The sequence below is a fragment of the Pecten maximus genome, chromosome 9 (assembly GCF_902652985.1).
Source record: "Pecten maximus chromosome 9, xPecMax1.1, whole genome shotgun sequence".
Lineage (NCBI taxonomy): Eukaryota > Metazoa > Mollusca > Bivalvia > Pectinida > Pectinidae > Pecten > Pecten maximus.
The window spans coordinates 23453887-23479850 of NC_047023.1; the positions used below are offsets into that span (position 1 = coordinate 23453887).

General features: G+C 35.7%; 2 protein-coding genes across 2 annotated transcripts in view; one reads left to right on the forward strand and one right to left on the reverse strand.

Moving 5' to 3' along the window:
* Positions 1-828: 828 nt before the first annotated feature.
* On the reverse strand, positions 829-10257 carry LOC117334595. Its single transcript, XM_033894292.1, has 8 exons — positions 10144-10257; positions 9275-9420; positions 8554-8703; positions 6393-6504; positions 4151-4290; positions 3924-3955; positions 1849-3610; positions 829-1323 (listed from the first exon to the last, which is right to left on the reverse strand). Exons 2-8 carry the CDS (start codon positions 9393-9395, stop codon positions 935-937), a joined length of 2706 nt encoding a protein of 901 aa, XP_033750183.1. The 5' UTR covers positions 9396-9420; positions 10144-10257; the 3' UTR covers positions 829-934.
* Positions 10258-14317: 4060 nt separating this feature from the next.
* The window catches only part of LOC117334263 (golgin subfamily B member 1-like), a 101102-nt gene continuing 89455 nt past the window's right edge, over positions 14318-25964 (forward strand). The window contains 2 exon segments of the mRNA XM_033893773.1: positions 14318-14448; positions 20187-20598. Coding sequence (XP_033749664.1) covers positions 20248-20598 — 351 coding nt within the window. The 5' untranslated portion in view covers positions 14318-14448; positions 20187-20247.

Below are 25964 nucleotides of genomic sequence, written 5' to 3' on the forward strand. Positions count from 1 at the left end.
AGTTTGTGTTTATGTCGTCCAGTAATGCTGATGCTTTCTTCAAACTGGCATTGCTAAGTTGTAGATGTTTTCCAGCTGCAGTTGTGAAGCCTTACATGCCCTAATTGTATGACCAAAGCTTTCTTCTGTGTCTTCATGTTTCTCAGAGTAACCTTTGGTCTTAGAACTAACTGCACCAGAAGACACATTTAAATTTGAATCGACCATAGAATGTTTCATTACAGATACTGCATTTTCAAATGTTGAATTTTTAGACCAGCCTCTTTCATCCATGCCTTTTTGGAATCCTCCCATATGACCAACCATAGTTTTCAATGATGTGAGTCTGGAGACCTCTGGCGAACTTCTAGACTTCAAAACTTTCTCAAGCATGTCCTTAAAATCAGCACTATTACTTATAGGTCCAGTTCTTTCTTGCAGGTTTGAACCAACAATGTTAGACCTGGGTGTTGAGACAGTTGTGGTCTTGCCTTGATTACTGAAGCTTATATGAGAATTAGTACATGTTCGTCTAGGCAGCTTCATTTCATGTTTATTATCAACTTCTGTGATACCAGCCATCTTTTTGTCCTTCAATAAACTGTCAAGGTCATTTAACTGTAAACTACTATCATCTGTTATACCAGTATCACAGTCTAAACTGACAAACAACTGTTTGGCCTTGTGCAGTTTCTCTTCACTAAATGTCACAGACTTCCCACTTTGCTGAGAGAAAATCCAGTAAAGGCTGTGGCATCTGGCTCATGTCTCAACTGATTTTCATGTCTTGGTTCAGGTGATGAAGTGTTCATATTGGTTGAGGTACTTTCACTTTCCATATAGTTTAGCTTCTCTCCTTGCTCTCCAGTTTACACCAGGGATTATTTGGTTGGAATCAATTGACACCTGAATCATGTCCTTGTTAGTAATTTCACAGATGTTTGGTTTTTCATCCTCAAGAACATTTGCTTTTTGTTTTAACATTTACAGGTTTGGAACTTTGTAAGGAACATTCTGAACTGCTGTAATCTAGATTACATGGTTCTGTCTTCAATGGGACTCCTTCGACAAGACCTTCAGACTGCTGCCCATACAAGCGTAATGGTGTGTTCAATTTTGAAGACTGAACATCATCAACTTCACTTTTAATATGAAAGTCAAAGTCATCGTTTCCTCTTAGCTCTTTCTTTGGTTTTGCAGACATGTTTCCTGTTTGGACCAATTTAGCAGGATCCCCATGAAGTGACTTTGGTTGTGATCTATTACCATCCCATTTGACCTTAGATCTATCAGTCTCCATGTCAACCTTTCCATTGTTCGCGAGAGATGAGAAACTTTCAAATCCTGTGAAAATGATAATAAGATGTAATTATCCTTCATTGTATACCAAGTATTTTAATGTTTTAAATATTTACTTTTTTAAATATAAGACTTTCAGTTATCATCAGGGCTATTCCGTTTAAATATCTATCTAACCCCAGGACTCCACAAAAAATCACTTCTATCCATGGTTAGATTGCCTTCCTATTACTTCTATGTAATTTATTAAATAAATTCTATAGGTGGAATCCCTTAACCAAACCTGGAGTCCTGTGGGATAGACGTTTTACTGGAAAAGCCCTGACAATTAAAACTGTGACATTTTTACAATTAAAATTTGATTGATATCAAATCCTCAAGCTCTGTCACAATTCAGTGTAGAAACAGACCAATAAACAGGCATCGGGCACATAAATAACTAATTTTCATATCAGAATTCAACATATTTCTGAAACCAAAACTGCAAATGATTAAATAGCAGGTGTTAATAAGTAAAATCACTGTGAAAATTAAACATCAAAGGAGACAATAGACAGTTATAAGACTTACCCAGGTTTCTTTGGATTCCTCTGGAGAGAGTTGATCGACCCTGCTGGTTTTTATCAATATTTTTTTCTCCAAACCCTAACTTCGTAGAAGATTGCTGGACCAACACAGTGTCTTGGGGTGGATCTTTGCTGGCAGCGTTGTTTGTATTCATTGTCAATCTCATGTTTTTCTCAGACTGTTCAGCAAATCCATAAACAGACTTCGGACATGACTTACTGATCTGATTGGTTGATGGATATAAAAACTTCCTCGTTTTAGCTTTTAGACCGATAGAACCCCTCAGAGAAGTTGGTCTAGGATTTGACTGCTCATTCTCTGGTAAAGAGTCCTCCTTTTTACAAACATGGCATGTAGCTTTGTCATCATATTCTGTTTTCATAAAAGTTAAACTCACATGATTCTTGTCTTCAGTTTTCACTGAAACATGTTTATCATCTGCTAGTGATTTGGTGTTTAGTTTATTTTTGTCCGTGTCTAGGTTGGATCTCTGTGTTGTATTGCTCTTGTCGACTAAAGTGGCTACAGAACACATTTCATTCAAAGCTGTTGGAGATACCTGGGAGAAAAGTTCATCACATACTTCTAAGTCTGGATAATTCTTTGTAGATTTGTCTGTATGTATATTTTCTGACATTAAGTTATTTTGTGCTGAATCTCTCTCTGAATTGGCTAGAGTAAGTGTATGACTATCATTTCCAACCTCTTCAGAGTTTACATCACCTGTCAGCAAAGTTTGAACAAAGACGTCTGGAGACACATACTCTTCATCTTCCATCTGTGTAAGATTTCGTTTCAGGGATGACTTTTCCTCGACAGAAAACCTCACTTTCTTGTTACTCTTTACAGCAGACCCTTCAGCTTTCTTACTGGACAGAATTGACTTAAAAGTCTTCTTAGCATTATTTGGTGTAGAACAGTTTTCCCAACTAACGTCTTCCTGACTTAGAGAAAGAGATTGTTTTCTTTGATGAATATTCAAATTTGTTGAATGGATTTCCTCTTCTATTTCTTCACTTTTAACAGAAATTTTGTATTCTTCCATACTTTTATATCCTTCCTTTTGCAAATCTGTCTTGCTTTGGTCATCTTTCTTATCCTCACTACGTAACAAATCAGTTTTCATCTTTTTTCTTCTTTGAGTTGTATTGCTCATCACATTGTCATTGTCAACTTCTAAACTCAAACTGTCCTCGAGGAGTTTTCTTTTCTTGCCTTTCCTAGGAGCACATCTTCTTCTGCCTACGGCACTTGATGGTGGGTCAAAAAAGTCAGATAGAGCCTCAGACACACATTTTTCTGAGTCGTCCTCTGTGCTTTTGGATATGCATTTCCCAAGTGGAGAGCCCTGACTACCTCTCTTAACATCTTGCTCTTCTTCAATTTCATCATCGATATATAAATCTTGCGAAAACAAAGGCATGCTTGCTTCTTCTTCTACATTGGTAGCAACACTTGCATTTCCTGTAAAAGGAATTTTGCAAATATTTGGAGATGATAGAGACCTTGTATCCAACTTTTCCTCTGAGTAAGGGAGATTTTCAGACAATTCAGAATCTGTATTAAACAATTCACGTTGATCAATATTTCTAAATACTGCTTTGACAGGTGAGATAAGTGTTCCTGGTGATTTAGAATCTCGCCTGGAAGGAGGAATGAAAGGCAGCTCATCATCATCTGTGTTGTCCTCAGAAGTATTCTCTAATGCATGTAGTTCATCATCCGTCTGTGATGGTCCAGGAGAAAACAGGACTCTGGGCAAACCCTGCAAATGATTAAATACAAAGTGACATAATTATACTGCTGAAAATACAAAAGGGAAAAACTCTTTCAAAAATCATAACATGACGATGGCACTCAAGAAAATACAGCTCCATGTCATGATAATAATTTATACAGCATATTAATGAAATTGCAAAGAAATCTGTGACACTGAAAGAATATCTATGGAGACAAAAACATTCACAACCAATTGATGGATTGACATCATACCATATTTCATCATTATTTTTTCCAGCCATATAGAAAATGTCAAGTACCATCAACAACAGACATACATTTATGATTTAGGAACTCACCTTCTGTTGTTTGATGACGGGGGATGGAGAACCTGTGGAGAGTTAACATCAACATGTATAGTATCACTCAACATTTATGTTAACACTCAAAAACACATTAAATCAATTTGTCACCACTGAAACACATCTGAACATGTAGATTTATAAAGACATATATATATGCCCTGGACTTGGCTTAGATAGAAAGGAGATGAAAGTCTAACTTATAACTTATGAGTGTTACATACCTTTGAATGTGGAGTCCATCAATGTTGGTGTTGCCATTGAACTTGTCCAGGACAATGCTGAGTCGTTCATGCTGATTCCTAGACTTTTCCTGATGTCCATCTGCTTGCACATTGGGGCAGAGCCAGATACCACATCCGGACTGGAGAAACAAATATATTAAGTGATAAAATTTAGATTATATAAAATCTTAAGAAAGAATTTGATGCAACAATGACTAAATCACCATAAGGATCTTGTTGATGGTAAACAGATGATAAACAAATGTTTAGCATAATGAACTTCATCATCTGTTAAACATCATTAAGTTGGAAATTGATTCATAAAGCATATTTGTGCAGTTATATACAGTATGAAATAACTAGATTACCTATACATCAGAGAGGGTCCTGCAATGTGTCGGTCTCTAAACCTGAGCTAAACCTGACTATTACAATATTACTGAATTACTACTAATACCTGGTATGGTGCAGCATATACAGAGGAGCCCACTTATTTGCATATCGCTTATTTGAATAACCCGCTTATTTGCATAAAATTCTCAGGTCCCGATTTTCTTCTTCTTTATCTTTGTATTTTAATCCCGTGTATTTGCATCGACTAAAACACCGACTCCCGCTTATATGCATATAAAAATAACAAAAAATCGAAAATGTTTAATTGATTTTAGGGTATTTTTGTGATTTTCCCGTAATAAAAGTTTTATGAAATGTTTTTTAACTTACATATTGACTTAAGACAATGTTGGTTCACACTTTGTCATTACAGGTTACGTTCGATGCATCGATATCGACATTTAGTTATTATCCAGACCATATCAGTAGCATTGTGCAGAAGAATTACTGAATAAAATATTTATATGCCTCATCTTTTGATAAGATTTGTTTAATTTATTATAGCATCGATCCAAACCTGTGTTCTGGGCACTTGAACACTCGCTGAGGCAGGTTGCGATCGCCATGATTGTTTACTAGGCGCGTTGCATTGTGTGGCATATGTGTAATGAACGACAACTCTTTGTGTGTGTGCGCCATTTTCCAAAACAAACCCAAACAACAATACACATGTCACGGTCATTTAAGACAGTCTATTGCTACAGCAGTTCATCATCTATGATCAAACAACTAATATACTCATAGCAGGAACACAACGCATCTCGAGACGATAATGAATGTTAATTGAAACGATGACATTGTACATCGTAGTGCCAACCCACGCGTGTATGACCGATATCGGACCCAGAGTGACAAGAAGTAAACAATGAAGTGTATGCAAATATTTTTATTTGTACATTTACAAAGAATAACAACCCATGTATTTCGTATTTACTCTTATGTTTTAAATAATGTTTTTTTTAAATATATTTTGAATGCAAATAACGTAAGCAATCATATAGCGCCCATTTTGAGTACCTACCTGACGATCTACGTGTGTATAAGAGGGGCCAAAACCCAACTCCGCCTATACGAATACTCCGGTTATTTGCATATTTTGTCATGGAAAAAGGGCTATGCAAATAAGCGGGTTGCTCTGTACATTATTTTAATATTATAAAACTATGATTGAGGGGCTCATGATGTATCTTGTACACAAACCTTTTTTTGTATAACTGGAAGTAATGTGTGACCTTTGACCCTTTAAGCATGAATGATCACCACCTAAATTTAATACAAAAGGTGGAAGAAGACAACATAGGTCATGTTTAAGGTCAATAGTCATCCCAGCGAGGTAATAAGTGACCTTTAACTCAAGCACTATCAAAACTCCTATTGCACAACTGCATATCGGAAAGTTAGATCATATATTTTGACAGTATATTACCTGTCCTATTATTATCAACAGCGAACTTACTCTTGACCTTAGGAACTCTCTAAGCCCCTATTGCAGATCAACATTTCACAGTTTATGATCTTGTAAAAATTTTACGATGGGGCTTTGGTAGCAAAGTCGGTTAGAGCATTGGCGTAGGTAATCTCAGGTGAATATCAAATGTGCATAGTTCAGAGCTTACTACCTATGGCAGCATGTGTTTCTTGGGAAATTGAGAAACAGACCAGTCTTTGCTGTTGTGGTAGTGTCCTTGGGCTAGAAAATTTACTCTAATATTTTTTTGGATGACATGCGACAGGCCTCCCGTATGTTGTTCAGTGAGGTAGCCACCAAGGAGACAACACTCCACCTCTCTAAACCCACAAAACAAATCATGTGAATTTTCAGAACGTTTTGCCCTATAGCTGGACATACCTTCCTCCTAAAACAGGAACCTGCCATGGCAGTGTTTGACTTGGAGTTGATGTCTGAGATGTCAGCAATCTTTGGATTTTGAAATAGAATTTGTTCTCTGACGATTCTGAACCTGAAAAAAAGGTCACAAATAAAAGGTAAAAATCAGATCAATAGAAGCTATCAATTGTATAATTTAAGATAAAGTAATTTGAGAGAATGTTATTTTAATTGGTGGTGTTCAATCCAAATCTGCCATCTATTCCTTCAAATCAATTTTTAATACCTGATCGATGGTGGGGCATCTTAAAAAGTGTCTTCTTCCATCAGGTATTCTTATAACAGACTTGACGATTTATGAATACTACTGAGAGGTAAATCTAAATTCACCGACAGAAAACTGTTTATCTCTGTGAACATGATTTTGTATGTCACATCCAGCACTGGATTTTATGTTCGACGTTACGGCTGCTATCCCATAAGCAGACAAATTTTAAAATAACAAACATTATTCGATACGATCAGCTTCATAAATATATGATCAAGTAGTACTATTCAACATGTTAACTGTAATTCTTTGGCTGAGAGAGAGAAAGTTTAGCTCTTATAGAGAAGTGTGAAGTAAACTCCCTCAGAAGACCTACAACTGACTTGTACTGGTCGATTACTGTAAACTTCCTCAGAACACCTACAACTTACTTGTACTGGTCGAGTACTGTAAACTCCCTCAGAAGACCCACAACTTACTTGTACTGGTCGAGTACTGTAAACTTCCTCAGAAGTCCCACAACTTACTTGTACTGGTGGAGTACTGTAAACTCCCTCAGAACACCTACAACTTACTTGTACTGGTCGAGGACTGTAAACTCCCTCAGAACACCTACAACTTACTTGTACTGGTGGAGTACTGTAAACTTCCTCAGAAGACCCACAACTTACTTGTACTGGTGGAGTACTGTAAACTCCCTCAGAACACCTACAACTTACTTGTACTGTTCGAGGACTGTAAACTCCCTCAGAAGACCCACAACTAACTTGTACTGGTCGAGTACTGTTAACTCCCTCAGAAGACCTACAACTTACTTGTACTGTTCGAGGACTGTAAACTCCCTCAGAACACCTACAACTTACTTGTACTGGTGGAGTACTGTAAACTTCCTCAGAAGACCCACAACTTACTTGTACTGTTCGAGGACTGTAAACTCCCTCAGAAGACCCACAACTAACTTGTACTGGTCGAGTACTGTTAACTCCCTCAGAAGACCTACTTACTTGTACTGTTCAAGGACTGTAAACTGCCTCAGAAGACCTACAACTTACTTGTACTGGTCGAGTACTGTAAACTCACTCAGAAAACCTACAACTTACTGGTACTGGTCGAGGACTGTAAACTTCCTCAGAAGACCTACAACTTACTTGTACTGGTCGAGTACCGTAAACTCCCTCAGAAGACCTATAACTTACTTGTACTGGTCGAGTACTGTAAACTCCCTGAGAACACCCACAACTTACTTGTACTGGTCGAGTACTGTATACTCCCTCAGAAAACCTACAACTTACTTGTACTGGTCGACGACTGTAAACTCCCTCAGAAGACCTACAACTTACTTGTACTGGTCGACGACTGTAAACTCCCTTAGAAGACCTACAACTAACTTGTACTGGTCGAGTACTGAAAACTTCCCCAGAAGACCTGCAACTTACTCGACTGTTTGAGTACTGTAAACTTCCTCAGAAGACCCTCAACTTACTTGTACTGGTCGAGTACTGTAAACTCCCTCAGTAGACCTACAACTTACTCGACTGTTTGAGTACTGTAAACTTCCTCAGAAGACCTACAACTTACTTGTACTGGTCGAGTACTGAAAACTTCCTCAGAAGACCTACAACTCACTTATATTAGTAGAGCGCTGTAAACTCACTCAGAAAAGCTACAACTTACTGGTACTGGTCGAGGACTGTAAACTCCCTCAGAAAACCTACAACTTACTTGTACTGGTCGAGTACTGAAAACTTCCTCAGAAGACCTACAACTCACTTATATTAGTAGAGCGCTGTAAACTTCCTCAGAAGACCTACAACTTACTGGTACTGGTCGAGGACTGTAAACTCCCTCAGAAAACCTACAACTTACTTATATTAGTAGAGCACTGTAAACTCACTCAGAAGAGCTACAACTTACTTGTACTGGTTGATGCGTTGAGTTGATTAACATGGATTTTATCCTTCGGTGTACACAGTGAAACATCAACATTTTCAAGCCTCTGTTTCTTCTGCTGAATTTTCTGGGCAGTAGTATTTTCAAACCAATCCTTATTCCCGGGTCCAAGCTCTGGAAATTCAAAAATGAAAAATCACATTTATAACGAAAAAAATTATTTTCCATACACCTTTTCTATTTTTATCATGCGCTATCAACAGGACACTTCCATGGCTATAACTAGAGGCAAAGTACAAGTAGCAGAAAGTCTAAGTTTTTCATGAACGTATAATGAGGCATCTTATCATAATTGCACAGTATGATAAAAGAAGGTAATAAGAAATAATCCTAATTTGTTTGTATTAAATTTTACACACTATCTTTCAAATGATATATCCCAAATTTAGTGTCTTACAAAAATGACTGGTTTTCTACAAAAATGCATTGGTTTGGACAACTTTGAAAGTTGACAAGGTTGCTTGCTGAAGTGCTTTAATAGGTGTCTAGAACAGGACATCACAACCTAAAATCTGCATGTTGAATATTTTCTTACAAAATGGGAATTAACATGTGTACCCATCAAATACTTCAGAACAGACGTTACACTAATTGCAGACTAACGGAAGGAAAAAACATAATCAATTAATTAAAATAATTCAGATCAACTTGATCATTTCCATGCTGAACATACACAATTGCAAACCTTTTACTACACTGGATAAGATGATGTTGAGTTTCTTCTTCTTAGCTTTGTCTTTCTTCACAGAGAATCTGAACGATTTATGAGTCTCTGGACAAGGGTCTGCATTAGTTCCTTCACTCATCACAGGCAATGGTCAGACAAAGTACCTGCAAGCAATTAAACTATATCTAATCAGTAATGCTATACTCTGAAGAACTTCTATGGTAATCCTAAAGCAAGAATCAGGCAACGATTATTAAATATTGATCAGATACATTACAATTTCAAACATTACGGATGTACAAGTTAACTTTATTTGAACAGATATATTAGACTGTAAAATCATAAATAATAAGTAAAATGACCTGTCCACTTGCTAATTGTTCGTTTTAACTAAAAGTTTTATGCTGTAATTATCATCATTTTAGCTTTAGTCCCTACCAGCAATATACATATTCTATAATTATTTTATCAGGATAACTGCCAATTGTGCAAGGTACCAAAACAAATCTTTGATTTAGATATGATTTAAACTCTTATACTAGTACTACACACATGTATACACCTTTATGTAAATGAGCATTACAGCAGATTGGTTTAATTTACCGAGCAGCACAGTAACAATTCCAATCATCCCACTGTCCCAGAGTAATGCTAGCCTAGTATTTTCACCGTGACAGAAGATGAGTGAAGCTGCCTTTTCAGATTTTGAGTATCCTAACAAAATTTTTTGAGAAAGTCAAAGGTTTGGGTATGTACCTACATAAGCATCTACTTCATCTTCTTGATTTTTAACAAGTGAACAACAATACAAATGTACTTGTTTGGTGACCTGATTTGGATACTGTCATCTTAGTATGTCAGGGCCAGTATATACAAATGTAGCATACCTTGTGTGTGTAATAGGAAGGAAGACAAAGTTGTAAAAGATGCATCACAGCTTTCACTAGCTATGTTATAAGCAGGTTTCAACTTGAGCTCTCTTCTTCTGAAGACATTCACATCAATTTAACTCAATCTGCACCAAAGTTTCTCCACACATTATATATCTTAATTTCTGAAGTTGAATGTGTCGATCTGTAATGTAAAAATGCATGATGTTAGATATATTTTAATCACTCTATGATAAAGACTTCAGATAAACAACTTAGCCAGGATATCCAGAAGATCCTTGAGAGTATGTTTTTAACTTCCCAAATCAGATGGATCTTGGCCATGGGTTTGAAGGGATCTATTTGACAGTATTCCTCAGTAATAGTGATTTGATTTCTGAAATTGCTAAGAGCCGATGATCAACTGGATGTCCTGCTAGCAATTTTGTCTAAATACAATGTACTGGTATATTTAGTGCTTGATCATAGGAAATGAAGGAAAGATATACAATTATTTTATTTAGACATAGAAAAGAGTTTATATCACCACATGTACCCCAATATTAAATGTCGCCCATTCCTTTTGTATAATAAAAATGCTTTATGTAAGAAATCTTAATAATAGGCCTACTTAATTAAACGCATGATTATGACAGTGAAGCTCAATATTTTAAAGGACCCGAACGCGACTGTAGAGAGACACACCCATTCATCATTCATGTAGTTCAACAGCAATGTTGACCCCATGCAATTACTTTCTTTTAGGATCTTGGAAATATTATAGTCGATGACTGATTAGTTACAAGATTGCTTGCCATCTATGAGCTTCCTTCTGCTCACCATCTCCTAGAAGGTGATATTCCAAAAACAAAATGAAAATCCATGGTAAAGTCAGCAGTCAACAACTATTGGATGTCGGTAATCATGGCAGATGTAGCATCATCAAATTCCTTGAGATTCTTAAACAATGGAAGCTACAAACCTGGTGTCCCCCATGTGTCAATCTCCTCGGTCACACCAAACGCTAGGGACGTGACTCGCCTTCCAACTAAGCTACGACTTCTCACGGGGTCGAATCAGCTTCAGACAAACAAGCGAGCATGTAACCAAAATGAAGTTGACACCACCTGTCTACTCTGTAAAGCAGCTCCGGAAACACCAAGCCATTTCCTGTTGCAATGCCCAATGCTAGAGAAGAGGAGGAACCCAATTCTTGATGCGCTTGATAAGGCAGTAAGCCTGATTCCAGGAGGACAGGTGTTTCACCATCTTTCAGAGGAGGACAAATCACAGCTGATTCTGGATTCCACGGTGCTATACCCCAGAAACCAAAGCACTTTTCAGCTCGAATTCATCTCCAGGCGCCTGTGCTTTGCCCTTCATTCTGAACGGAAAGTTTTAATTATCCTCTTAAATAATTCAGCTATTCATGATATACTCAGAGACTGTTATCTCATTTTATTCATCAACAATCATATAACATTTGTGTAATATAGCTATGGTCATAATTTGCATTCATTCCCATTTGGATTACTAATGTGCATGTTTACGTTTGTTATGTTTGACATCCATTTTGCTCTCTTGTGCTATAATTATATCTACATTGTACTCATGATCATAGCAATTACAACGATAACCCTCAGTTATATAATTGGCCTTATCGGCAACATACAATTATTATAGCTTGTTACAGTGGTTATGAACTGGTATCCATACAGACCACAGTAAGATTGGATATTGATACCTGGACTGAATATTGATACAACCGTGATCAATGTAAATAGCTAAGTCTACCCAAATCACTTATATGTATACTAATACTACTGATTTTAACTTTACACTAAATCTCTTCTCTTTTGTTTTTACTCTGTATGAAGGATCCTTCAGAGGTTCTCCTGATAGAGGAGGAAGTTCACTTCAAGTCAAGTCAAGTCATTGCTGTTGAATTCGAATGATGAATGGCTCTGTCTCCCTAGTCGCGTTCCGGTCCTTTAGATATTAAGCTTCACTGTTAAAATGACAATCACCCCCAAAAAACACTCTTCTGTATATCAGTATATTCACATACAGTTTTAATCATTTCATGTACAGTAACTATACATCGGCCCGTATACATTATTAGTGTAACGTGCCCCTGGCCTGTGATTTGACATTGCATGGGAAAACTCATTTTTCATTCGAGAGACAATTATCAATATACACATTGTTTACGTGTAACAGAAATATTTCTTTCTTTTTTCAATAGTAATCGACGTATTTACTTGTTGTATCACCATTACTGAGCATTTCTCAGACATATATTCGACTGTTCCTAGTCGGTTTGTTGATGTCAGTCAAAAATGGCGCCTTCGGTCAGAGAAATTTAGGATTTGCACATCAAACGAAACGCACATGTTTCCCTAGTCTATCAGGGAATGAGTTCGAAACGCAGCAAGGAAAGTCAAAAGTTTTTTTTATGATTTTAATTCTTTTACCAAATACTATTTTAATACAAATTTATGTACAAAAACTATTTCCGTCACGCAGTGTATTTTTTTCAATAAAATTGTAATTACTATTACTTTCCTGGCGTTGAGATACATTTGTACATAATATCAGAGACCTATATTTAGTATATAGGTCTCTGATAATATATTTCTCATTGGGTCTACATCACTGTCGGTGCAAGGCATACATAAATAAGCACATGACTGTATGAAACGTAAATTAGTTTACGTACAATGGTAGGGACTTATATGATATATTGTAGTGGTAATGGTGGTAGTGGTAGTAGTGGTAGTAGTGGTGGTGGTAGTGGTTGTTTAGGCCATATCTATACTTTTAATTGAAGGTTTGATTGTATTTTCCTTCCATAACTTATACAGACATATCCTATAAAACTTGATTAATAAAATACATCCATGAATTTCCCGAAAATGTATTGTCTCTGTTGCAGCAAAGTATTAATGTCTGCACAATTTGAAAATTACCAGTGAAGCATTCATTATATACATGTAGGTCTTTTCTCAACTCAAGAAAATGTACGTGGATGAATGACTCTATTCCTATCAAACAGAAAGCAATATTGCCATTTTCACCCGATAATCAATCAGAGTTAAAGTCGAAGAATGTATGGCATGACGTTTTTTTTTGTTTTTTTTTGTTTGTTTGTTTGTTTGTTTTGGTTTTTTTTTGGTTTGTTTGGGGGTTTTTTCAAGTCGATTGAAGCGTACCCCTGTCTGCATTGTGCAAAATTACTGATATAATTTGCACCCTGACTTACAAGATTGTATTACCCCATACTCATTGATCATTAAATGTATGGCATGATAACAAATCCAAAAAGATATCTTGAATGATATCAACGTTTTTAGTCCTTTGAACAACGACTTTGAACTTTTACCTAAGGACCCATTGACCTTGATTCATTGTTCGCATAAAGAAAACTTACATTCTATTCACTGACGTTAACCTTTGACCCTTTAACTTGTAAAAATTATTATTATGAAAGAAGTTGTGTCTGAAGTTTGAGTGTACGAATAAAAGTTACACAGTGCATGCATTTACTTGGTATTTCGACTTATGATAACATAATCCCAAGCAAGGAACTCATTTTAAGCTGACTCTGTGGAAACCTGACACCATTTTAGCTAAACCCATAGTATCAAACAATTTAATAAGATTGTATCAAATAGATATGTTTTGACTGTAGTAAAATAGAATTATTCATCTCTTGTCAATGGTCGCCTAAATTGACCGGTTGAATATGACATCACGTGCGTGGTAATCCTTATTCCGGCTGATATTACGTCAAGTATGCCCGGAGATAATCCACGTCATGTATGATTTGTTAGCATAAAATATACATCAAATCTTAAATAGGAAACGCAGCCATTCTATCACCTACAACAGACAAGATAAAAACCAACTAGATTTGTGCATTTTAAGACACATTCTGAAATATAAAGTTACTTTTAACAGATAGACAAGTAAAACGGGTTTTTGCTACATTCTAAATTTAGGATAATTCCCGTTTAAGTTGACTAATTTTCCTACAGATCACTAGTGGACATTCCGTGTGTAAGTATTTCCTGGTGATTTTTGTACATAACAAGGTATAAAGAGATTTAAATATTCCATTAAATACACGAATTTAAATGACATGAATGTATAGTGATACAAGTATCGTCTGTCCTGTTGGAACGTGTAGTTATCGGTCAGACACTCTACCAGGAGACGGATATAGGCTGTTTAAAATACTGACCACTGGTCAGAAGTCTATATACATAGTAAGTGCTGGGTAGTTGTCACCTGTGTGAGTGCCGAACTGTCTAGAAATCAAAGGTAATTACACATGGTTTGAGTTTTCCGCACCTGTTTATTTCCCTCCCCACCTCACCACCACTCCTGAACCTAATATACCTCCTGTATTTATAATGTATTAACATCGTTTTCACGTGTGTGAGGATGTTCGTGTTCCACCGAGAACATGCACAGTTATTAGATTAAGTACACACATATATACCGTATTACATATAAATGTTTACCTCAAATATTGGTCAACAAGAATGTAATATAATACAAATTGAGGTGTATGTCGTGTTATTGGTGTTTTGGCGGGGTAAGTTTGACTCGTTGGAACCCGTATTTATCAAAACCAATCCAGGTCTATACACTGGATTAGAGCACGGTGTGTATTGGGTATTTACTACAACGTTCCATGTAATACTTCAAACCAAAGTGTGAATTCTATAAATGCACTCATGGTCAGTTCTACCCCAGGGGGTATATGACTTTTGACATATACTTATATGTTATATTAATATACACTTAATATGCAAGCATTTCTCGTTGGGAATTTCTACCAATATATCAAATTCAATTAATGACTCGACGAATACTTTTATTTCAATATTACTATAATTTATTTCATTTTAAAAGAATTTAATAGTGAGAAGAAAGTCATTTTATTTATTAAAAAAAAAGAAAAGAGAAAGAAAAGATAAGCATTGAAAATGAGACTGCTTACTTATTTGTATAGGATCTTGGAAGCTCCCCGTAAAAGAACTCATACCCTATGATATTTTGCTACAATTGTATCTAGTATACATGTACAAGATAGATGCCATGTTTCTGTGTTGCCTTATAATCCATTGAAAGTTAAAAACGTGATATAATAATGCTTTCATTTTAGTATTTTAATCAATTACCATAGCCTAATCACAAAACAATTTATAAAGAAACATCAGTTTTTTTACTGCAGTTGAATATATTTTTATTCAATCATATACCTTCATTTAGACGAGAAAAGACGCGTAGAGCAGTTATTAGCTCCACGTCATGCACACACACGGACTTGGTGATCTAGGGGTCAGATCCGTGCATGGTTAATTATCGGACCAATAAAAAAGGCGGGAAATGTCACTGGAAGACGATATTTAGTTCTCGCTTTTATCTCGGTTTTAACAGTTTGTGAAACTCTACTTTTAATGTATTATATATCCAGCTAAATTATGAAAAAAAAACAGAGGCAACTCACGTTTACATTTATTCTTAACAATTTGAGATAATTTTAAATTTTCGCGCTTCATGATTTTATCCGTATCCGAGTCTGCTCTTTAGAATAGACTTTCCAAAACACGTGGGCAGGTACGGTTTGTAGAGCATCTTTAATGACTTGGTCGGATGATAATTAATATACACCGTAAACTTTGACCTTAAAACACATTTTTATATTGTATTGTGCTCGTGTGCACAGATTTTTTCAGCACCAGAAGTCGGACTGCCATTGTCGGACGGTTGATTGCCTTCTCATTTTCGTTAACCCAGGCCTAGGGTTACACGCTAAATGTAGTGTATCCCTTGGTTAGGCGAAGATGATATATTCTAAAGCTTTTATTTTTGTATGCATCTTTATAAAGTTTCAGAATATATACTGTAGAGGATATTGAATGGTTTCCTATTGAATAAAACATATACTTCACAAGTATGACAGAATATCGATATTCGTACGAGTGAAAAATATCAAAATATTCTGTCATACTCTTTAAATATATATATATATATGTTCAACGGGAAACCATTCATCTTTCTTTTTATTTTATTTTTATGCTAAAAAACCCCAAAAAACATCGAAAATTAATAGTGTCTAAAAGTGCGGGAATCTGTTATATAATCATCTCTTTGACATCAACATGGCGTTGCTCTACGTCAACTCAACAGCGTCATTTTGAAAGGACTGATCAACGCAATTTAAGTATATATATATGTACTGCTGTTATTGGAGAGTCTGTGCTTGAAAAGCTGATGTCAAGTGAGTATTTTGTCAAAAACTAGCCGAATATTTCAGAAATACAGCAAAATAACCTTTTAATTGGCAACTTTCAATTAGGTGAATGTAATGGTTCTGTCAGATTGGTCAAAAACGAAAAACTTATATTTTCTCTGCAAAACTTATATTTTCATTGCAAGACATATTTTCACTGCAAAACTTATATTTATATTGCAAAATCGCAGTATCTTAATAATACAACCTGAACAATTGAATGAATTAATTGTGATAACAGTTCCATTTCTACAAAATTTCTGATTTTTGATTATATAAAAGTTCTTAATCCGCCCAATACCTGTCGATTCTATTTTTAAAAGAATTAACTGTTGGTGTCAATATTCCCTGGCAGATTCCATATTTTGACTACAGCAGTGCAAAAAGTTTTTCCCCCATGTCCAGCTTACTGTGGATATATAGCTCTTTTGCCCTTGTCCCTTGTTTTTGGATGTTGCTGCTCAACAGTTTCAGAAAATCTGCTGCCTTACCATCCCAGTAATTGTTAGATATTTTGAAAGACCTCAATCATGTCAACTGTGATCATTCTGAAGGCTTGTAAGCACACAACCCCCCCCCCCCCCCCCAAAAAAAACAACCAAAAATCTAAAAATGTCCTTTACACTTTAGGTACCTGTCATTTAAACTCATCCCTGTTGATGTAAACAAATAATAATGTAATATTACTGTTGAAAGGTCCATATTCTTTGTAGCATACATGTAATACTACCCAAGGGACTTCATGTTGTGTATGGGGCCGCGGTGGCCGAGTGGTTAAGGTGTCCCGACAATTTATCACTAGCCCTCCACCTCTGGGTTGCGAGTTCGAAACCTACGTGGGGCAGTTGCCAGGTACTGACCATAGGCTGGTGGTTTTTCTCCGGGTACTCCGGCTTTCCGCCACCTCCAAAACCTGGCACGTCCTTAAATGACCCTGGCTGTTTTAATAATAGGACGTTAAACAAAACAAACAAACCAAACTTCATGTTGTGTAAATTATCAAATGCGACTGTCAGGCTATGTGTAATGTGTAATGTTATATGTAGCCTATATGTATTGTTATATTTAACTTATGTATAATGCTATATGTAGCCTATGTGTAATACATGTAGCCTATATGTGTAATATATGTAGCCTATGTGTAATGTTATATGTAGCCTATGTGTAATGTTATATGTAGCCTATGTATAATGTTATATGTAGCCTATGTATAATGCTATATGTAGCCTATGTATAATGTTATATGTAGCCTATGTGTAATGTTATATGTAGCCTATGTGTAATGTTATATGTAGCCTATGTGTAATATATGTAGCCTATGTGTAATGTTATATGTAGCCTATGTGTAATGTTATATGTAGCCTATGTGTAATGTTATATGTAGCCTATGTATAATGTTATATGTAGCCTATGTGTAATGTTATATGTAGCCTATGTGTAATGTAATATGTAGCCTATGTGTAATGTTATATGTAGCCTATGTGTAATGTTATATGTAGCCTATGTGTAATGTTATATGTAGCCTATGTGTAATGTTATATGTAGCCTATGTGTAATATATGTAGCCTATGTGTAATGTTATATGTAGCCTATGTGTAATGTTATATGTAGCCTATGTATAATGTTATATGTAGCCTATGTATAATGTTATATGTAGCCTATGTGTAATGTTATATGTAGCCTATGTGTAATGTTATATGTAGCCTATGTGTAATGTTATATGTAGCCTATGTGTAATGTTATATGTAGCCTATGTGTAATGTTATATGTAGCCTATGTGTAATGTTATATGTAGCCTATGTATAATGTTATATATAGCCTATGTATAATGTTATATGTAGCCTATGTGTAATGTTATATGTAGCCTATGTGTAATGTTATATGTAGCCTATGTGTAATGTTATATTTAACTTATGTATAATGCTATATGTAGCCTAACGTTATATGTAGCCTATGTGTAATGTTATATGTAGCCTATTGGAAATGTTATAATTATGTAGCCTATGTATAATGTTATATGTAGCCTATGTGTAATGTTATATGTAGCCTATGTGTAATATATGTAGCCTATGTGTAATGTTATATGTAGCCTATGTGTAATGTTATATGTAGCCTATGTATAATGTTATATGTAGCCTATGTATAATGCTATATGTAGCCTATGTATAATGTTATATGTAGCCTATGTGTAATGTTATATGTAGCCTATGTGTAATGTTATATGTAGCCTATGTGTAATGTTATATGTAGCCTATGTGTAATGTTATATGTAGCCTATGTGTAATGTTATATGTAGCCTATGTGTAATGTTATATGTAGCCTATGTGTAATGTTATATGTAGCCTATGTGTAATGTTATATGTAGCCTATGTGTAATGTTATATGTAGCCTATGTGTAATGTTATATGTAGTTTATGTGTAATGTTATATGTAGCCTATGTGTAATTTTATATGTAGCCTATGTGTAATGTTATATGTAGCCTATGTGTAATGTTATATGTAGCCTATGGGAAATGTTATAATTATGTAGCCTATGTATAATGTTATATGTAGCCTCTGTGTAATGTTATATGTAGTCTATGTGTAATGTTATATGTAGCCTATGGGAAATGTTATAATTATGTAGCCTATGTATAATGTTATATGTAGCCTATGTGTAATGATATATGTAGCCTATGTGTAATGTTATATGTAGCCTAACGTTATGCGTAGCCTCTGTGTATTATGTTATATGTAGCCTATGGGAAATGTTATAATTATGTAGCCTATGTATAATGTTATATGTAGCCTAACGTTATGCGTAGCCTCTGTGTATTATGTTATATGTAGCCTATGGGAAATGTTATAATTATGTAGCCTATGTATAATGTTATATGTAGCCTATGTGTAATGTTAGAAGAAGAGTTTAATTGGCAGATGTATTACAACATCATCTACACAATTTGTCATAACTACCTGATCAGCTGACATGATTGTACCTGTAAGCACACCTGAATGATCCTAATTGATTTTGTTTTTGTGATAAGAGCTGACATTGCCAGCCTCAGAACCTGAATTATTCACTATATAGCCATGTTGTTTCTCTCAATGGACCATTTTGTCATCGCTTGAATGAGCTGACAGGTTACACGTAAAAATGTTGGTTTTATCCGATTGTCAACTGGTGAGAGAGAATTTGTTGGATATTCTTTGGTAAACAACCAATTATATGACGGGTATAGTTATGATATAAAACTTCACATCAATATTTTCTCTATACATTTTATCAAAAGCGAAAAAATGGAGCTTCAATATGTACACTGCAGACTACAAACATGGCGGGTTTCATACGGTTGTATTATGGTTTAATGTTGAATGATTCTATTATTGTTGTATTGTATACCAGGATATTTTTGTAAGGCGTGAGTTTATTTTGGTTTAGTGTTATATTGTGTACATTAGTTAAAGGCCAATAACAGGCTTGCCATATAAATGTGCCGTCTTGTCATCATAGATAATTCCGATACCACTATTCATATACTTGTCACAATAAAAATCTAAAGATCTATTATTTAAATATGTGCATAGTACGGTTTACTCAGGAACTACTACTGAATAGTTTGATTAAATTCTTGTCCAACATTGATATCTAACCATACAACACCAAGATGTTCAGTGATCCTGTGGTGCTGTACTAGTATGAAATTTTCTGATTGACATTATACTTCAATTCGTATCATAAGAACTGATAAGTATTTTAATTGTTTTTTTCTTACAGAATGTGCCATGGATGAATAAGCTTGTATTGTTTGGTTGAACAATCCACCACGAGACCAAAAATGTACTGTGTTAACAATCAACGGCCCATGAACCGGCCTGGACTTCATACCCCTCACCAAAACACACCTGGAGTCTCCACATTGACAGTAGGACAGTCTACCAGCAAAGTACGCCCAGTAAATCTGGTGAGAGAGTCCCTTCGGAGTAACATCAGTGCTATCCGAGATTCTATCCGGAGTTCTGCAAGTTCACAAGGTCGTAAGACTCCTGTCGATATAGCATCACTTCCTGGGGGTAAAACATCCAGTCTTAAGGATCCCTGTGAGGATGTGGTAAGGACCGAGGACTTTGATCTGGATGATGCTGTGACGTGTACATCAACTTCCACCATCAAAGATCTATTTCAAGATGTAAGTGATTTTTTTTTATCCCATAACTATCATATTTTAACGGTGTGCTGCATTACCATATATATATCTGCAAAGAAGCCCCTGCACATGATATAAACCCTGTTCTTCATTTTTGCAGTAAATTTATCAAATTTGAAATCCTCAAACTTTAATACTAAGCTATTGCAGTAGGAGAGGGGCTTAATTGAGGATAAATATGGTATATGTAATTTGTGTTTGTGAGATCTTCATTTACCAATAACATTTATTTACTTGCCAATAATTGACTGTGGGTTACCATTGTTTCTACTTTGATGTCACAACTGGATCACCTTCATGTCCATAACCTCACTTCCAATGACATTGAAACTCCACCAAACAAAAATGCTTTGGGTCATAATATCAGTATTTTTATTTGAAATCAACACGAAAAAAAGTTATCAAATTGATTATAGCATATCTTGGTTAAGTGATAAACAGAATTTTCCTCTTTGTTTCTACTTCAGTCAAGATTTTCACAGACTGGTTAATAGATATGCATATAAATGGCCTGTGGATTGAGTGCTGATGGAAAAGGCATAATAAATTTGCCTAATGCAATGTATTGTACATTTATTAATTACCTTTATGCCTGCAGATACAAAATGTACATTACATATTGTATATTGAGATACATGTTGGGGACCATGTATTTGTCTTGATTTTTCAAAAGCATTACAATTGCATGTTTGACGATGAACTCATGTTAATGTAACAAATATCTGTTAATGACACTTTTCAGTTAATATCATGTTTCTTGAATCATTATTTTTTCTACTCTCATGTACTGTATGACCAAATTTTAATACATTTATACCGTGGTATTTCTTTTCAAACTTTAAAATCCTCTCAGCTGAAAAAAACCCACTTTGGATTTAAAAGTTGCTAAAAAAACGAAACAACTTTGGATTTAAAAGTTGCTAAAAAAAAGACATACAAACCCCATCTTCATGAAATTCGTATGATCGATAACCTGATTTGACATCATTTTGACATATCTGTCTTCTGAAGTCAGGCACCACTATCAGAAAAATGAACATATTTCGTTATCGTATGTGAATGTAGCTCGTGGATTTCCAGACATGATCTCAATACATACCTGTTGTACTGCATTCATTACATCCATTTTAGCTTGACTTAGAAACCTACAGATGTATTGTCTTGTCAGAGAGTTAATATTGGAAACATGATTTATATGTAACAAGAGTGAAAATGTGATAGGCTCAGACCGGAATTCCAACCTGAGACTTGCTCTAGATTGATGTTGTGATCATTAGAGCTGAACTTGATCACCAGTGCATGATCATGCGCCCTACATGTACAGCTTTGACTTGCCATATATCCTTCTATCCTTCTGCACCAAAAGACAACATTGATAATTCTATCATTTTGAGGTATAAAAGAAGAGCAGCAACTCCAGAGTCCAGGTTTGAATGGACGTTGGTTCTTTGGGGAAATTACCCACTTAAATTTTTACATCATTTTTAGGTCATCTGACCCGAAGGGTCAGGATGACCTATAGCCATCGTGCTTCGTCCGTCGCCGTGCGCCGTGCGCCGTCCGTAAACTTTTCACATTTCAATCTTCTTCTCAATTTCCACCAGTGGCAATGAGATGAAACTTGCCAGAAATGATCCTGAGATGGTCCTGACCAAGTGTTGTTATTTTTCGGGTTGGTCCGAAATCCAAGATGGCCGCCATAGCCGCCATTTTGAAAACACATTTTAAACTTCTTCTCAAGTTCCAACAGTGCTGTTGGGCTGAAACTTGCCAGAAATGATCCTGATATGATCCCGACCAAGTGTTGTTATTTTTCGGGTCAGTCCGAAATCCAAGATGGCCGCCATAGCCGCCATCTTGAAAAACACATTTAAAACTTCTTCTCAAGTTTCACCAGTGCTATTGAGCTGAAACTTGCCTGAAATGATCCTGATATGATCCCGACCAAGTGTTGTTATTTTTCGGGTCGTTCCGAAATCCAAGATGGCCGCCATAGCCGCCATCTAGAAAAACACATTTTAAACTTCTTCTCAAGTTCCACCAGTGCTATTGAGCTGAAACTTGCCTGAAATGATCCTGATATTATCCCAACCAAGTGTTGTTATTTTTCGGGTTGGTCTGAAATCCAAGATGGCCGCCATAGCCGCCATTTTGAAAACACATTTTAAATTTCTTCTCAAGTTCCACCAGTGCTGTTGGGCTGAAACTTGCCTGAAATGATCCTGATATTATCCCGACCAAGTGTTGTTATTTTTCGGGTCGGTCCGAAATCCAAGATGGCCGCCATAGCCGCCATCTTGAAAAACACATTTTAAACTACTTCTCAAGTTCCACCAGTGCTATTGAGCTGAAACTTGCCTGAAATGATCCTGATATTATCCCGACCAAGTGTTGTTATTTTTCGGGTCGGTCCGAAATCCAAGATGGCCGCCATAGCCGCCATCTTGAAAAACACATTTTAAACTTCTTCTCAAGTTCCACCAGTGCTATTGAGCTGAAACTTGCCTGAAATGATCCTGATATGATCCCGATCAAGTGTTGTTATTTTTCGGGTCGGTCCGAAATCCAAGATGGCCGACATAGCCGCCATCTTGAAAAACACATTTAAAACTTCTTCTCAAGTTTCACCAGTGCTATTGAGCTGAAACTTGCCTGAAATGATCCTGATATGATCCCGACCAAGTGTTGTTATTTTTCGGGTCCTGGTCCGAAATCCAAGATGGCCACCATAACCACCATCTTCAAAAACACATTTTAAACTTCTTCTCAAGTTCCACCAGGGCTGTTGGGCTGAAACTTGCCTAAAATGTTCCTGAGATGATCCCGACCAAGTGTTGTTATTTTTTAGATTGGTCTGAAATCCAAGATGGCCGCCATATCTGCAATCTTAAAAAACACATTTTAAACTTCTTCTCCAGTTCCACTGGTGCCATTGAGCTGGAAATTGGTGAGGATGTTAAGGAAGGAGGGCCAACAAAGTGTTGTTTTTTTTTCGGCCTCGTAAAAACTTTGACATGGCAGCAATGACGGCCATTTTGTAACATGATTGCGCAATCATGGTTTTCATTAACAACACCTATTTCAAACTTCTTCTCAAATTCCACCGGTGGGATTCAGCTCTTACTTACCAGAAATTATCCTTAGATGGTCCAGACCAAGTGTTATTATTTATTGGGTCGGTCAGAAATCCAAGATGGCCACCATGGCCAACAGTGCCACTATATACTTGCTACAGAGAATGCATACTACAATAATATAAGGGTTTTAATTTAGAGTCAGATGACCGTTAAGGCCCCTGGGCCTCTTGTGTTATGTATACACAGAGTATTTAAAACAAGAGTTGGCCACTTATAAACTGAAGCTTGGAATGTGTTGTTCAAATCTGAGATATACAGGAATAACAATAATTTCTGATGATATTGTACATTCTATGATATATGGCTTGATGTTGACAATTTTGTGAAGCAGCTTTTTTGAAAATTTCAGATTCAGAATGTTTCAAAATTTTACGAACTTCACCTTCCAGTTTCTCCTTTTCTTCAAAATCTGAGTGTGTGTATTCTTCAAATTAGGCAGAAATAAGAGACTGATGACTGACTCATAAATTTTTTTTAAGTTAGTTTTACCAGAAATTATCTTGTCAGGATTTTAAAATTTTTTGTTGAACTGTCCTAGCCTAATAACATTTTGAGCAACTGGGCCAATATCAGGAGAAATGTTCTGTGTTATGCTCGGAAATAGAAACATCAATTTGTGATTTCAGTCCTGCTGAAGATCTAGATCTTAATAGTTGAGCAATTTTCGCTAGTCACTTGATTTCTGATTGGTGATACACTAATGGAGGTGTCATAATTGTTTAATTCCTGGATATTAGTATATAGTATAAAGTTAAAAGGGAGTTCCATATATCTGAGTCAGTAGTCCCGTCTGTCCTCTAAACATCCACTATAACACAGGTCCTCTTGTCTGGTCACTTGAAGTTGTTGACCCTAAACGGTAAGCTCTGTGTCAACATCAATCTGACCATTCCTGTAAGTTCCAGGTCAATATTTGGACAAACAGCTTTCTCAGAGATGTACTTGTTCTGGTAGATAAAAGTACATAACACTTAGAGTGAAGTTTACAAGTACAGTGGTCCTAAAGTGTTTTTTATTGGCGCCTCGGTAATCGAAACCAAAGTGTACCGAGACATTGCAGAATTGGCTTCCCTTATTGGTGTTTAGAGTCTTAAGACCACTAAGTCTATTTGATAGGAAGCTTGCTTTGTGTATATGTGAATATGTTCTGACTGAGCTCATTAAATCCTATATAGTAAAAAAAACTTTAATAAACATATACTTGAGTAGTATCGAGTGGTTTATCAGATTGACAGGTGAAAGTTCGTTTTATACTGTTCTTCTCTATCCTGCATAAAAGAGACTGCTTGGTTGATCAGGTCTAAACAGTATTTATCATTGACTTTGTCTATAGTGTACTGCCAGTCCCTTAACGTTACAGATTTGTCTTCAATTGGAACAAACTCTTCTGATGTCAAATGTATGCTGGGTAAAAAAAATAATGCAAAGACTTGCAAATATCCACCCAGTCCTTTCTATCCGAAGTCCATAATTTTACTCCATAGAGAAAAGGTATTCAAAATCATAACATATAAATGCTGCTTGTGAGATCTGTACAACCTTTCAGTTTAGTTATAAATTGACGGTTGTGCTTTTTCAGATCTTCTTGTAGGAAAATTTTATGAATATTTATTTTATAATTTTGAGATCTTGACTCAGATAAGAGTCTTAATTGAAGTCAAAGAGGCCATATATAGCATATTTTGATCCTGCATCCGAAAACTATTTTTGTAATTTTTTATTTTTTATTAAATACAACACTATGATAGGAAGTCCTTGGAATCATCATTTGTTGATTGGTGTTCCCCAAACTCATTCAAAGATCTGTTTAAATAAATTATGTGTCAGTCAGTACTCCAGATCTCCTTTTGGTATTTTACCAATATCTATACACAACGTTCCTGTTAAATATTGGTTTTAACCTTAGTCAATAGGTAGGGAGTAAGTTCTGTGTAAATATTTTCATTAACAGACTTCTAATTTTAAAAATTAATTGACTTTTATCCTGTTAGAAACTTTTAATTAAATAAATAAGGTTTTGCACTGTACTTGGTAACCTTGATGAAGGACAAATTGATTTAAATCTACCACCGTATTCTACATTGTGCTTTGACTTGCAATTGGCTTGATATGTTATCATTTTTATGTAGATTTGCAGTTTTGAGCAATTGTTGAAATAGTGTATGGAAAAAAATGACTTCTTATAAATCAAAATGTGTACCAGTGTTTGAT

What these genes read in the sequence shown, in the direction of transcription:
- LOC117334595 (XM_033894292.1), bottom strand. Translation starts at nt 9,395, where the DNA reads ATGAGTGAAGGAACTAATGCAGACCCTTGTCCAGAGACTCATAAATCG. An exon ending in GTTCCTGTTTTAGGAGGAAG is followed by an intron (nt 4,291 to 6,392) that starts GTATGTCCAGCT and finishes TTGTTTCTCCAG; the next exon opens with TCCGGATGTGGTATCTGGCT. An exon ending in GATGGACTCCACATTCAAAG is followed by an intron (nt 3,956 to 4,150) that starts GTATGTAACACT and finishes AACTCTCCACAG; the next exon opens with GTTCTCCATCCCCCGTCATC.